At 40.1% G+C, this 15,532-nt stretch overlaps 2 protein-coding genes across 2 annotated transcripts in view; both read right to left on the bottom strand.

Moving 5' to 3' along the window:
• Positions 1-5,537: 5,537 nt before the first annotated feature.
• Positions 5,538-8,812, bottom strand: LOC131949170 (collagen alpha-1(XX) chain-like). Its single transcript, XM_059310961.1, has 4 exons — positions 8,573-8,812; positions 7,806-7,968; positions 7,122-7,304; positions 5,538-5,633 (listed from the first exon to the last, which is right to left on the bottom strand). The coding sequence occupies exons 1-4, from the start codon at positions 8,804-8,806 to the stop codon at positions 5,620-5,622; spliced, it is 594 nt and encodes a 197-aa protein (XP_059166944.1). The 5' UTR covers positions 8,807-8,812; the 3' UTR covers positions 5,538-5,619.
• A 1,221-nt stretch (positions 8,813-10,033) lies between these two features.
• LOC131949185 (collagen alpha-1(XII) chain) overlaps positions 10,034-15,532 on the bottom strand; it is a 32,717-nt gene continuing 27,218 nt past the window's right edge. Inside the window, exons 29-35 of the mRNA XM_059310974.1 lie at positions 14,884-15,046; positions 14,209-14,388; positions 13,507-13,554; positions 12,494-12,735; positions 11,657-11,819; positions 10,274-10,456; positions 10,034-10,044 (exon numbers count right to left, since the gene is read on the bottom strand). Coding sequence (XP_059166957.1) covers positions 10,034-10,044; positions 10,274-10,456; positions 11,657-11,819; positions 12,494-12,735; positions 13,507-13,554; positions 14,209-14,388; positions 14,884-15,046 — 990 coding nt within the window. The remainder of the gene's footprint in view (positions 10,045-10,273; positions 10,457-11,656; positions 11,820-12,493; positions 12,736-13,506; positions 13,555-14,208; positions 14,389-14,883; positions 15,047-15,532) is intronic.

The raw sequence follows: 15,532 nt of genomic DNA, 5'->3' as shown, positions 1-15,532 counted from the left end.
GTGTGTCTGACTTCACTTTTTTCAACTCTACCGTAAAACTGAAGTTCTCTCAAGTTTTGAGATAATGGCATTAAACATATTCCATTTGTTTTGTTATTTAGTAATTAATACAATATTAATAACCCTTTACTTAAGTAGGTGATCGGATGTATAGGAAAGTTATTTACATATGTAAAATTAATTTGAATTTTATTCGTAGTCTATATAAAGTCGAATTTTACAGTAGTATAAGATTTTTTTTAAATGTGGGCTGAACAAAGTGTTGCGAAAAGCCTGAATGTAATTAAGTAACCTAATTAAACTTTCGATTTTTGTTAATTAGCTAGGTCAGGATCAGTCTCATTAGCCGTATAATCTGATGTGTTTCAGCGCAATGGACACACAGCGTTTGAGTGGGACACAAACTTATGTCATTTACTCCACATTCATTTACCATTAGACATTACGTTTCTTATTACAATTCTATATATTTCACAAGTCAGTCACCACTACCCCAACTCTTCCCTGCACAAACACAAAAAATACGGCACTACTCTCTTCCATTAGCTATCAATTTATAAAGTGCTCTAAGCTTTACCTAACAATAAACCTAACTCTTACTGTAAATAGTGTAGAGATTAAGGTAAAGGAAAGCGTTGGAGTTAAGAAAATATTCTTTACAGAAAAAGCTTATTCTACAGTTTTACAGTTGCCGTTAGGCATTCTATAGATTGCCGAGGCAAAATATAAAATTCCCCATTGCAGACATTGTATAAAATGCCGTATTTTTTTTATTGTTATGTGCATGATGGTAAGGCGAGAGTGGAATGACTACCCTGGGGGTAATTGTTAACCTGCTAATTGATATGTAGTGGTGGGGGGTGGGACCTTCAGGGCGGCAATAACTAGAGTTAATTGGTCGGGATTTAAGGCCCTCAACCTGCAGTTGTCTGTACATAGTATCCACCTTCGCTTGACCAATGTTTCCAGACTTTTTTCTCGGGGGGTGGGGGGGTGCTTGAAATTTCCGGGGGGGGGGGGGCGGACACAGTTAAAAGTATATATTTTCTATATGAGTACCATCTCGTTCGGGGAGGGGGGTGCTTGACTGTTGAATACAAGGTGTGGTCAGAACGATTGGTTGTTATAAATCACGTGATGCGTCATCTCACCAGCCCACACCCTCCCCGTTTCACACACTATTTGACTAGCATTTAGTAAAAGTACTAAAAACATTTTAATCACTGCAACAAAGTTTTCCTAGACATTTTAAATACTTCCAAGCATCTCTAAACATTTTAATTCACTCCAACAAACCTTTCCTATACGTTTTAAATATTTTAAAGTCTTCCTAACAATTCTAAAAAAAACTCCATAAATCTTTCCTAAACAATTTAATTCAAAACATTCCAAACTTTTTTTTTAAAACAGTACAAATCATAGGCTTCTCTATATGTATTAAAGATCTTTACAAGTAACAACGCCAATTTCAAAACTCTGACATTGGGTTGGGTAAAAAAAAATTATAAGAAATCTTTGTTTTCTTTTTTTTTTAAATCCCACTGCCCTATGGCAATGTGAACGTACAACTACCACTAATGTGTAGCAAACTTTTTAAACCCACCTATCAAAGCACGATCCTACTCGTACTTAATTGCAATGTGTAACGGGATTACCTCCAACACAATCAAGCATTAAGTGTCAACATGTTAAGCGCCAATTTTGCTTTTTTTTTTCTTCTTTTTTTTTTTTTTTGCGCCAAAACACGACTTATTTTATACAACCCAATAGACAGAGTGTCCAATATATTGAAATAGGTCCAAATACATCAATTCGTATAAGCCTTTTAGTATGCTTTTGTTGGTTTTTTTATTATTATTTCTTTGCGTGTCTTGATTTTTTCTTTTTCATTTGCATTTTTATCTATTAATGTATAAAAATTATATTGAAACTTTGTGTTAAGTAACAAACAAGAGTAGAGGGAGATAACCAACGTTATGTACTAAAGCTGACATTGTTGTGTAGTTTCACTGCATTACTTCCCATGTAAATCTTTAGAAACGTTAACTATAGCCAAGGAAGAAAACTTTGGGCTAAATTACTCTATTAGATGGGTATGTTATATAAATTAAAAGCTTTATCTATTGCAATATCAAATTTTACGAGCTGGTTTCCTTTTTAAAAGCAGTGTTAACTTAATGAGACACTAATTCTACATCATATTCAGGATGCTTTAATATAGAAATTCGTGATCATTTATAGTGGATGTAGAAAAACGAGCTTAGCCCATGACAATAATTACGATCGTGGACAATCTCAGCTATTAAGCAAGGTGCTTTTTTAACTGGCCTCTATGACTCATCTGAATGATGCAGAAGATGCAACACAAGCTCATGAACATGCTCTTAAAATTGATGATAAAGACCCAGCTCTACTGGTGAATTATGCAGTTTTACTATTTAACAAGGGAGACAGACGAAAAGCTAGTCATTTACTGACACAGTTTGATGCTCTTGTTACTCTGAATAGAAGCTCTGGTAAAGAAACAGATCCTGAGCTGATTGAGCTGGCATCTAAGTTAGGACCAGCCCTCCACATCGGTAAAGTAAAGGAGGACACTGGGTTAAGTGAAGCTTCAGGAGGTGATAACATTTACAGCGTGGTCAACACACCTAAACACAATCCATCTCAATCAAAACAAGAAAAGCTGGAGCAGATATCTCTTGGCATGCATCACACGTTACCACTGGATGAAGAACCAGATGTTATGAGTGAATCATCTTTAACTAATTTATCCAGCTCTGGCATCAATACTATAAATGGCAGACCATTATCATCTCCCTTAGACTTTACTGATTCTAAGCTACCTCTCTTACCTTCCGTGTATATTCTTAAAAATAAGTAATACAATGGGAGACTAATTAGAATCTAGTCCTAATTGTAATAAAGTGTTAGACAAAATAAAAATAAAAACACTAATTTTATTTTTTTTATTCTCTTAGCATAGTAAATGTTAAATATTTATTTTTTACAATACAGTTTATTTGCATATTACTTTTTAAAATAATTAAAACTTGACTATATGTAAATTACGAAAATATTGTAATATTTAAATTACAGAAAATAAAGATAAGCAAGTTCATTCTTTAATGGCGCTTCAAGGGTACTATGTTGATAGTGTTTTCTATTTCTCAAAACCAAAATCACCACATCGACTTCAAATTTAACTTGAGATAAAACACCTAATAACTTCTAACCGTGATCCTGATACCAACGCTTATTATATATATACGAGAAAAATGGCCCGTTGAGGAAGGATACAACGGGCGCTAGGCTGATAGTGCTGTCTCTTTTCTCTAAACTAAAACCACCCCAGAACCCCCCCAACCCCCCCCCCCCCCCCAAAAAAAAAAACATGTCTACCGTCCCATTCAACGAAATATAATTATATACTTTTTCCAGTGCCCGCCCCCTCCCCGAAAATTCTACCCCCGCCCCCGAAAATTTCAAGTACCCCCACCCCTCTCCGGGGAGGAAAAAGTCTGAAAGAAACACTGGTGTTGCGCTTAGCCACTACCCGAAGAATTGCATTAAAGAAATTGCAAGAAAACCACTTTTTAGATTAGACACATTAATTAGGCGGTAATTTTATTATAGAGTATCGATGAAGAAATTTCTTTTGAGTTGGGGTGGGGGGGGAGGGGCTCAGACGTTCTTACGCGGGGGTGGGGCTTCGCCCCTACCCGAAGAATTGTATGAAAGAAACTCTTCACGCAAACCACTTAGATTAGACAAAATTTACTGTTTATTCAATGTTTACTCGAGAATCAATGACGTCATATTACTGTGTGCACTCTCCGGCTGGAGATTATTTTCTACTCTATGGTAAATGTGACGACGTCATACTTCGTTTTTCGAAATACTATGCATGTTTTTAATTTCCTTGTGTTTTCTCTAGAGCGTTCTTGTCAGATAGATACATACATATATACACAGACAGCGAAACTATTATATATACGAGAAAAATGGCCCGTTGAGGAAGGATACACCGGGCGCTAGGCTGATAGTGCTGTCTCTTTTCTCTAAACTAAAACCACCCCCCCCCACCCCCCAACCCCACCCCCCCCCCCCACCCACCCCCCACCCCCACACACACCGCCCCCCACCCCCCCCCCCCACACACCCCCCACCCCCACACACACCGCCCCCCACCCCCCACCCCCACACACCACCCCCCACCCACCGACACACCCCCCCACACCCCCCCCCCTAAAAACATGTCTACCGTCCCATTCAACGAAATATAATTATTTACTTTTTCCAGTGTCCGCCCCCTCCCCGAAAATTCTACCCCCGCCCCCGAAAATTTCAAGTACCCTCACCCCTCTCTGTGGAGGAAAAAGTCTGAAAGAAACACTGGTGTCGCGCATAGCCACTACGCGAAGAATTGCATTAAAGAAATTGCAAGAAAACCACTTTTTAGATTAGACACATTAATTAGGCGGTAATTTTATTATAGAGTATCGATGAGGAAATTTCTTTTGAGTTGGGGAGAGGGGGGGGGGGCTCAGACGTTCTTACGCGGGGGTGGGGCTTCGCCCCTACCCGAAGAATTGTATGAAAGAAACTTCACGCAAACCACTTAGATTAGACCAAATTAGACCAAATCAATGACGTCATATCAATGTGTGCACTATCCGGCTTGAGATTATTTTCTACTCTGTGCGCTAAATGTGTCGACGTCATACTTCGTTTTTCGAATTACTATGCATGTTTTTATTTTCCTTGTGTTTTCTCTAGAGCGTTCTTGTCAGACAGATAGATAGATAGATAGACAGACAGCGAAACTATTAATTATATATATATATATATATATATATATATATATATATATATATATATATATATATATATATATATATATATATTTCTGGTATTGTTTAAAACTTCTAAAATTAGAAAATTAAGCTATGAGTTTATTTCTTTTTTATATCATCAATACTAGTGTGTATCGTTTTCGCGAGTCGATTTCTAATTCTATTTTTTGTTTTCTATTTTTCCCAGCAATCAATGACGCGTATTATCCCGAAGAACGTCTCCCGCCCTCTCGGTCGAGATAGAATTTATATAGAAAGTAAGACTATATACTTTTACCAGTGTCCGACCCCCCCCCCCCCCCCCCCACTCACCGAAAATTTCAAGTGCCCCATCCCCGGAGGAAAAAGTCTGAAAGAAACACAGGTCGCATTTATAGATAAAAAAGACTAAAGGTAGACCATACATCTTTAATCAAGACCCGTTTTCTACTTTTGGCCGCTAAACCTCATTCATGCAAATAGCTGCTAAATTGATATATGCTCCCCGTGCAAGTTTTTAATTTCCTTTTGTTTTCTCTAAAGCGTTCTTGACAGACAGATTAGGGACATTTTTATATAGATCGCCCCTACAACCATTATTTTGTTTGTCATACCATCAACTTATGAACGTAGTGGGGTAACAGAAATCAGTGGTTTACTGGTGTTTATTTTATACTGAAGAATAAAACACAACACGAGAATTTTTAATATAATTTCTTATATTTTATTATCTTTTTTTTTTAGTGAACATTAAAACTGTTGATCAAAACAAATTCAGCTGTTATTAATTGCTGGCTTCTGAAAGTATAAAAGAATATATATTTAATTATGTAAAAATATTACACACACAATTTAATCAGCTGTGAGTTTATTTTGTTTGTTTTAAAACACAAAATTGAAACAGATTGTATCTTGTTAAAGCAAACTTTGCGCAAGCACTAAGCTCGCTCTGGGTAGCATGTCATCAAAGTAGAGGGGGGGGGGGGTGTCGTCCATAAGTGACGTCACTCTATCTTAGATAACAACTAGCCTGAACTCTATCATCAAACGTCCTAAAAATAACTTCAGAATTCCACCCAATAACCCTTTTCAGGGGAAATAAACCCTTACGACTTTTATCCTGTTTATCATCATTGTTATTTTTAGAGAAAATATTTTAAGGAGTGCTGCCTCATAATTTGTAAGCACCCTCTAACATGTATCACATAGCCTCCACAGTCTGAACACATACTCCCCACAGCTGTGTACCATTATGTTCGAACATAAATACATTGCTACATAGATGTCTAGACGTCTAGATGATGCCAGAAGTAAATCAAGGCGCAAATTTAGGGGGAACAGGGCATTACCCCCCTCCCCGTCAATTACCCCCCGGACATTTCTCCCCCCCCCCCCGACATTACTTCCGGAGAAATTACCCCCTGTCAATTACCCCCCGCCCAGTAGGACAATACCCCCCCTCCGACACAGCTTAAGGTTCAGCTAGGATTAGGGTTAGAGGGGGTTAAGGTTAGGGTTAGGGCTAGATTTAGGGTTAGGATTAAGTTAGTGTTATGGTCAGGGTCAGGCTTAAACCATTGTCTAGAGTAGGTTTTGATTTGTGTTAAGTTTTAGGCTAAAGTGAATGCTTAGGATTTGATCTTTTTCTTAAGGTCACGATTAAGGTAATATATAGGTATAGAAATTGAGTTAGAGTTAGGATTCTAACTTGAGGGGGGAGGGGTGCCCTTGTGTCAGGCCCCCTTTCTCCACATAGCTGCTGTTGTTATGGACAATACCTTACATATAAACAGCTCTAGTAATGAAACAAATATCGCCTGTATCTAAACTTCTGCTAGAAGCATCAACTGCCCACTGCTGCAGATAGCATAGACAACACTTTACAGAACAGCTCTAGTAATGAAACAAACATCGCTAGAAGCACCGTCTACGTACTGCTACAGCTAGCATAGACAACACGTTACATAACAGCTCTTGCAATGAAACAAACATCGCCTGTATCTAACCCTCTGCTAGAAGCATCAACTGCCCACTGCTGCAGATAGCATAGACAACACTTTACATGACAGCTCTAGTAATGAAACAAACATCGCCTGTATCTAAGCTTCTGCTAGAAGCATCAACTGCCCACTGCTGCAGATAGCATAGACAACACGTTACATAACAGCTCTAGTAATGAAACAAACATCGCTACAAGCCCCGTCTACTTATTGCTACAGATAGCATAGACAACACTTAACATCTCTAGTAATGAAACAAACATCGCTAAAACCACAGTCTACTCACTGCTACAGATGAGGTCCACCAGCTTCCTCTGGACGCTGCCCAGCGTGTCGAAGCTGGAGGCCACCACGACGTCCGCGCGGCTGCTGGCCAAGGTCTGAAGCACGTCCACGGCAAGATTACCACCCACCCCCACTGTGATGATGGACACGCCGCTGGACTTGAGGTTCTTCGCGGCGCTGATGGCTGCAGATAGGAGAGAGGTGACAACATTGTCAGGTACAGATTAGCAGTGTGGGGTCATGAATGTCATGTACAGATTAGCAGTGTGGGGTCATGAATGTCATGTACAGATTAGCAGTGTGGGGTCATGAATGTCATGTACAGATTAGCAGTGTGGGGTCATGAATGTCAAGTACAGCTTAGCAGTGTGGGGTCATGAATGTCATGTACAGATTAGCAGTGGTGGGGTCATGAATGTCATGTACAGATTAGCAGCAGTGGGGTCATGAATGTCAAGTACAAATTAGCAGTTTTGGGATTATGTACGTCTTGTGCAGATTAGCTTTTGGTTGGGGGAGGGGGGGGGTACTGTTTTAGTGTCTTACGTGATATCTCGAGATATTTTAGTATTTCACATGATATCTCGAGACATGTTAGTACCAAATGCTGAGAAACAAATCACCATGCTAGTAAAGTGATAAACGCACATGCAGACAGCTGTGTGTGACGAAGAAATGCACTCACTGTTCCCAACCGAGTTCGAGGTACCCTCTGTTATCAACACAACAATGTCTGGGGCCGAATCCCGACCCCCGGAAATCGGGCTGAACATCTTCTGGGTTTGGACAAAGTTTAAGGCCTTGTCTGTGTACTTCAGTGACGACATTAGCATTGTAGAGACTAGCGCCTGAAACATTTGAGTTCTAGAGTTAGTTCAGTGACGACATGAGCACTTAGCACCTGAAACACTTGCGTTCCAGAGTTAGATCATGAGGACATGAACATTGTAGAGACTAGCGCCTGAAACATTTGAGTTCTAGAGTTAGTTCATGAAAGACATGAGTATTATAGAATCTAGCGCCTGAAACATTACAGAGACAGTATGATGAATGGAAATGTTTATTCAGTAAATAAAAAATAAGCAATAACTATCATGTTTATGTTGAAGATCGATATCTGAATAAGTTCGATTAGCTTCCTCTTTACTAGGTTTAAGAAAATACTTAGAGGTCCTCTAAAATAAATTTTTGAATATGTAATTAGAATTTCTGAAATATTAGTTTCAGTTTAAGAAGTACCACAGCATTGTGAAATTTTGTACTACTACTAGAGTGCTTTGTGAAAGCATGTACCAAAGATCTTTGTTAAACTAAATACTAGATTGCTTTGTGAAAATTTGTACCAAACTGATTTGTGAAACTTTGTACCAAACTGCTTTGTGAAACTATGCACCTAACTGTGTAAAAGTGTCACGGAAACACACAAACACAAACAAACACGAAAAACCCAACCTGTTCGGAACTCAGCGTGTAGCTGTTGAGGTCGAATAACTTGAGCGGGCTGAAGTTGTTGATGACAACCCCAAACCTGAGGGCTGCAGGTCCGATGGTGAACTGTTTCGTCATATCCGCCACAAACTGGAGCTGCTTCCGCCAGTTCTTGATGCCAATACTCTCGGGGAAGTCCAGGATAAAGATGACGTCAGCTTTTGAGGTGCTTGTACATGGTGCAGGGCTTGGGGTCATACCGATGGGGTCTAGGGGTGGGGATAGAATAAATATAGGGATAGAGAAAATATTGGTATCTTTCTCTCCTTCTCTCTGTCTCTCTCTCTCTCTATCTCTCTCTCTCTCTCTCTCTATCTCTCTCTCTCTTTCTCTCTCTCTCTCTCTCTCTCTCTCTCTCTCTATATATATATATATATATATATATATATATATATATATATATATATATATATATATATATATATATATATATATATATATATATATAGTATATGTATTTATAATGACGCATTTGTTTATTTTGATACCACATGAAACTAAATAGAGCTAAACAATTTTCTACTTAATTTTAAGCAACATTTCTCCTTCATGTTAAGTATGGTTTTTTTTTTCTCTTAGATACAATAAAATGTTGTAGGTTTTGTACACACGTTAATAGAGTTATGTACACATGTTGTTAGAGAGTTTTGTACACGTTACTAGAGAGTTATGTACACATTTTACTAGAGAGTTTTGTACACATGTTACTAGAGAGTTTTGTACACATGTTACTAGAGAGTACACACCTTTTGTCGTGATGACTGTAGTGGTTGTGATTAGCAAATCTTTGTCTTGCCCTGGGGATGTGTCATAGACAGAAAAATAAGAGATCAGATGATACTGTGACCTGGCTCCATATAGAAGGTCGTTAAGTCAAATACATTCTCATATAACTGTGATCAACCCAGTTAAGTCAAATACATGCTCATATAACTGTGATCTACCCAGTTAAGTCAAATACATTCTCATGCAGTGGCGTAGCGAGGTCGGATGTTACCCGGTGCGGCACTTAATGGTGTCACCCCCCCCCCCCCCCCCAGAGGCATAGAGACCCTTCCCAGGGACAAACTTTCAAATTTTCGATTTGCACCCCCCCCCCCCCCCCTCAAACTTTCGATTTGCACCCCCCCTCGAGTTTTTCTCTATATATTTTGCTATTTTTTGCCTTGGTGTCACCCCCCTAAATGGTGTCACCCGGTGCGGTCCGCACCCCCCGCCCCCCCCCCCCCTCGCTACGCCCCTGTTCTCATGTACCTGCGATTTACCCAGTTAAGTCATATACATTCTCATATAACTGCGATCTACCCAGTTAAGTCAAATACTTTACCATGTAACTGCGATCTACTTAGTTATGTTAATGTGTGGGAATAAATCTATCGGCTCTACCAATATAACTCAAATGTACCCATCACTGATATAAATCAGTCAAATATACCCTGCATTGATATAAACCAATCAAATTGAGATACATCAATCAAATATACCCACCATAGAGATAGTCTTGAACATATACCTACTATAGAGATAAGTCAATAACATACACCAACTATAGAAATAGACGAAGAACCTATACCACTATAGAGATAAGTCAATAACATACACCCACTATAGAAATAGACGAAGAACCTATACCACTATAGAGATAAGTCAATAACATACACCCACCATTGCATACCAACTCTACAACAGTTTTTTTGATGAAGTTCAAACTATCGTAGCCTGTGGTCAGTACAACATCTCTGGGCGAGCTGGCCACCTCATTGAGCTCTGCCAGAGATATCTGGTCACCAATACCGACAGCGATGATGATGGCACCATCGTCTTTCAATGCTTGGGCGGCACTGAGAGCTGTTTAGAGGGAAACGAGATTTTTACAGATATAGGCAGGTAATGATCTTAAAGATAAGGAAAGTATTAGAACTGGAATCAGTAGCCGGTGTTAGTGTAGTTAATCCTAATCGGGATCATGTAGAGGAGTAAGAATAGCTAAATCAAACCAAAATCATGTAGAGATGTTAGATTGGATAATCCTAACTTGTTAAATGATAATGTATTTATTTGGTTAATCCTCGATTATTTGTTCTTTCATTGTGTAAGTCTGACCCACACATAAACCATTACCTGAGCTACAATCTACTCACACCTACTGGGGTAAATTCTGGATGTACTCACCACGTGACGTCACCTGTCTGTCTCACACGGACACGTGTACCTGATCTAGGACTGACCCTACACACCCCACACACCCTGCTCATCCTACACACCTTACACACACACCCTACTCACCCTACACACCCTACACACCCTGCTCACCCTACACATCCTACACACCCTGCTCACCCTACACACCCTACACACCCCACACACCCAACACACCCCACACCCTACACACCCCACACTCTACACACCCCAGACACCCGACATACCCCACACACCCTACACACCCCACACACCCTACACACCCCACACACCCTACACACCCCACACACCCTACACACCCTACACACCCCACACACCCTACACACCCCACACACCCTACACACCCCACACACCCTACACATCCAACTCACCCTACACACCCCACACACCCTACACACCCTACACACCCCACACACCCTACACATCCAACTCACCCTACACACCCCACACACCCCACACACCCTACACATCCCACACACACCCTACACATCCAACTCACCCTACACACCCCACACACCCCACACACCCTACACACCCCACACACCCTACACATCCAACTCACCCTACACACCCCACACACCCTACACACCCCACACACCCTACACACCCCACACACCCTACACACCCCACACACCCTACACACCCCACACACCCTACACACCCTACACACCCTACACACCCTACACACCCCACACACACCCTACACACCCTACACACCCTACACATCCCACACACCCTACACACCCCACACACCCTACACATCCTACACACACCCTACACACCCTACACACCCCACACACCCTACACACTGTACTCACACTATAACGATGAACTACTGTATGTACTCACTCTCATCCTGTACGGTCGACACGCCATCAGTGAGCAACAACACCACGTGTTTGGCGTTATCTCGCCCCCCTCGCTGTGCAGAAAACATGTAGGTGTTGCTGATGAAGTCTAGAGCCTTGTGGGTCTGGGTGTCAGAGTTCAGGAACTGTGCGGAGGTCAACACCTGGAACAGGATGTCATCTTTAATCAGTTGATCCAAAATTAATGAATGAACGTACTTCTTAAAAATAAATTACAATTTCTTTTTAATGCAGTACATGAATATTTTTGTGATTTTATTATAGTGGGTAGGGATGGCGTGTTTGAAAGTTAGAGTTTAGGGCTGCTAGAACAAAATTCTGAAGTTCGTTAATCTGACGCATATAGAGAGTCGCTGACTCCACCCAGCTCTGATGGGTCTTTGACTCACGTTAAAGAAGCTTAGGCGGCTGGGCATAGTGCTGATCATACTATCCTCATAAAACAGATTAACTCTACTTCATCTGCTCATGTGTATTGCGCACGAAAGTGAAAGGAAGATGATGCTTATCATATCGGTTGAATTGGCAATCATAGCAGTAGACGGAGAATTCAAGAGATTATGTGTTGTTGTTGCTCTGTTTAAGATATATGGATTTTGATTGTTTTTATTTTGTTTTGGTTGATTTTTATCATTGTTACATTTAACCAACCGCGGAAATTATTGAAAATGCTGATACAATGAAAAAAAATATTCTATAACAGAATAGACTAATTGTGTTGTAGAAAACCTGTTCCATGTTTTAACGTAAACCCATTAGCGTCGTAATTTCTCAGGTAAATAGATAACTATGGATCCCAACCATCTCGGCGGCTTACGTATTCCATGTCAGCAGAGTTTGAGAATGTGTTGAGGTCAAAGAGTTTCCTGATGTCGTGGCTGAAGGTCAGTGCTCCCACCCTGATGTCTTTAGGGCCGATGGTGAAGAGTTTGGTGATGTCCACGGCGAACTTGAGCAACTTTGGCCAATTGTCTGCCCCGATACTTCCAGAGGAATCCATGACTAGGATCAGGTCGGCGAGGGTGTTGGGTGGGCATTTAGTGGCAGGGGGTGCGGTTGCTGTGTTAGAGAGGGGGGTTAAGGGTTAAGAGGGGGAAAAATGTCCATAGTATATAGAATTAATTTATATTAGCAGCACCTATAAACAGCGATACAGTGTACAAGTATTACGAAGTGTGAATTGGGTTACAAAAAATTAATTAGCTGTGATGAATTAGAAATGTTTATTAGCTTGCATGAATTGTATCACTTCACTTTCACTAAACTTATATTACAGCTAGAACTAATTAGCCGCATATGATGGCTTTAACCAGAGGCGGAGCGACCCCTCCCGGCGCCCGGATACAAGCTTTCAATTAGGCGGCCCCCCCCCCCGGTATATTTTTTATGTTTATAATTCAAAACTGCAACAAAAATGAGCTTTTAATTTTTGTCCGACCCATTTTGGCGCACCTAGGGTCGGCGCCCGGGGATATATGTACCCCCGCCCCTTCGCTACGCCTCTGGCTTTAACATCACACCAACCAGTGTTTCTTCCAGACTTTTTTCTCCGATGGGGCACTTGAAATTTTCGGGGGAGGGGGGGCGGTAAACTTTCTTCGGGGGGGGGGGGGACACTGTTCAAAGTATATATTTTCTATATAAATTATACAGATTTCATTTCGTTCGGGGGGGGGGGGGGGGGGTAAAAAATTTTAGGGGGGGAAAGCCCCCCCCCCCCCCCCCCCCCCCCGAAGAGATGCCTCGAAGAAACTCTGACACCAACCATCACACCCAACCCTATACTTTGGTCTGGATAACCTCACAGTAGCTTCCCCTTATATTTTTTACCTATCGTTGTAGTAGTGCTGGGTATCGTAGGCGTAACAGTTACAATTTCTGAAAATAACAAATATAACAAATATATTTCTTATTTACAGTGCAGAAACAATAATGTGTCTTAAACATCTCATCACCATTTAGATCTAAAACAGTTATGTCCCATTAAAATCATCACTTATTCACCAAAAATAAAAGTGTGTAAATTTTTTTACTTAATCTGAAAATTCTGTGTGTAGAATTAAAGTTGTTTACTTATTCATCCCAAAATAACGTAAGTGAAAAATTTAATTATTCAAATTAAAAAATCTATCCGTGTAAACTTATTTATAATTGTTTACTCAATTAAAAAATGTTTGTACAATTGTCTACTTATTTAGAAATCTTTGTGTAAAATTAAAATTGTTTACTTATTCCTCTCAAAACATTATGTTTGTATAATTATCTACTTATTCAGAAATATGTGTGTCTAAAATTATAATTGTTTACTTATACCTATCAAAACATTATGTTTGTACAACTGTCTACTTATTCAGAAATCTGTTAGTAAAATTAAAATTGTTTACTTATTCACATCAAAACATTATGTGTGTTCTATTGTCTACTTATTCAGAAATCTGTTAGTAAAATTAAAATTGTGTACTTATTCATATCAAAACAATATGTTTGTACAATTGTCTACTTATTCAAAAATCTGTGTGTGTAAAATGTTACCATTGCACGTTTTTCGTGTGACCTCCCCCTCAATGAGACCAATTGAGTCGTAGCTAGCGGCCATGAAGGCGTCACTATCCTTGCTGGCCACTGCCTTTAGCTCCTTGTCAACTGTTACTCCTATGCCGATTGTGATGATTGTCACGCCAATTCGCTTAAGCTCTTCTGCAGCTTTCAGAGCTAAAGAAAATTCAATCATTAAATTCAAATTTTATAATGTTTTCTTTTAACTTCTGTATTAGGAAAACATTTGATCAAACTCACAAAATGTTGAACTTAATAGGTTAACATGTAAAGATACCTGATGATTTAGTCTACCGTTTTCTTTAGCTAAAAATTGCTTTTTATTATTTATTTTGACAATAAAATCGAATATTTATTGTAGAGTCATTTTGTAGATGCCCTATTGATCATTAGAATGACAATTTTCAATAGAATAAATTATTTTATTTGAAACCTACTTTTGTCTGTTTCATTAAAATAAATTATATCCTATTTAAACCTACTTTCGCCAGATTTGCTAGAGTAAATAATTTCATTTGAAACCTACTTTTTGTCTGTTTCATTAGAATAAATTATTTTATTTGAAACCCACTTTTTGTCTGTTTCATTAGAATAATTTGAAACCTACTATCGCCTGGATCGTTAGAGTAAATAATTATATTTGAAACCTACTTTCGTCAGGTTCGTTAGATGCCCCATCCGTCAATAGAATGACAACCTTGGCTGCGTTAGGCCTCCCACCGTAGGCGACATCAAACATGTTCATTTCCCTGACCAGTCTAAGGGCCAGGTGTGTCCTGGTTCTACCACCCAGGTAGGCTGTCTCCAGTATGGCCTGTAAAACATTTCAACAGTTTTTATGTCAGTGATGAATTGGTAGAATATGTCTAGAATGCAGGGGCGTAGCGAGGGGGGGGGGGGCGGGGGGTGCGGACCGCACCGGGTGACACCATTTAGGGGGGTGACACCAAGGCAAAAAAATAGCAAAATATATAGAGAAAAACTTGAGGGGGGGTGCAAATTGAAAGTTTGAGGGGGGGTGCAAATCGAAAACTTGAGGGGGGGGTGCAAATCGAAAGTTTGAGAGGGGGGTGCAAATCGAAAACTTGAAAGTTTGTCCCCGGGAAGGGTCGCAACGCCTCTGGGGGGGGGGGGGGGTGACACCATTAAGTGCCGCACCGGGTGACACCCGACCTCGCTACGCCACTGCTAGAATGGATGACTTTAATGCTTAAAACCTTCGAACTTCGTGCTCTGCTATGATATTATCATCTTTTTCCGTTCGTGCCCATGGCATATGGGGCAGTAGAAGTAGAGTTAA

Source organism: Physella acuta, unplaced genomic scaffold (genome assembly GCF_028476545.2).
Source record: "Physella acuta isolate Inbredline_101_S28 unplaced genomic scaffold, ASM2847654v3 ptg000677l, whole genome shotgun sequence".
Taxonomy (NCBI): domain Eukaryota; kingdom Metazoa; phylum Mollusca; class Gastropoda; family Physidae; genus Physella; species Physella acuta.
This window is presented reverse-complemented; position numbering and strand designations above follow the sequence as displayed.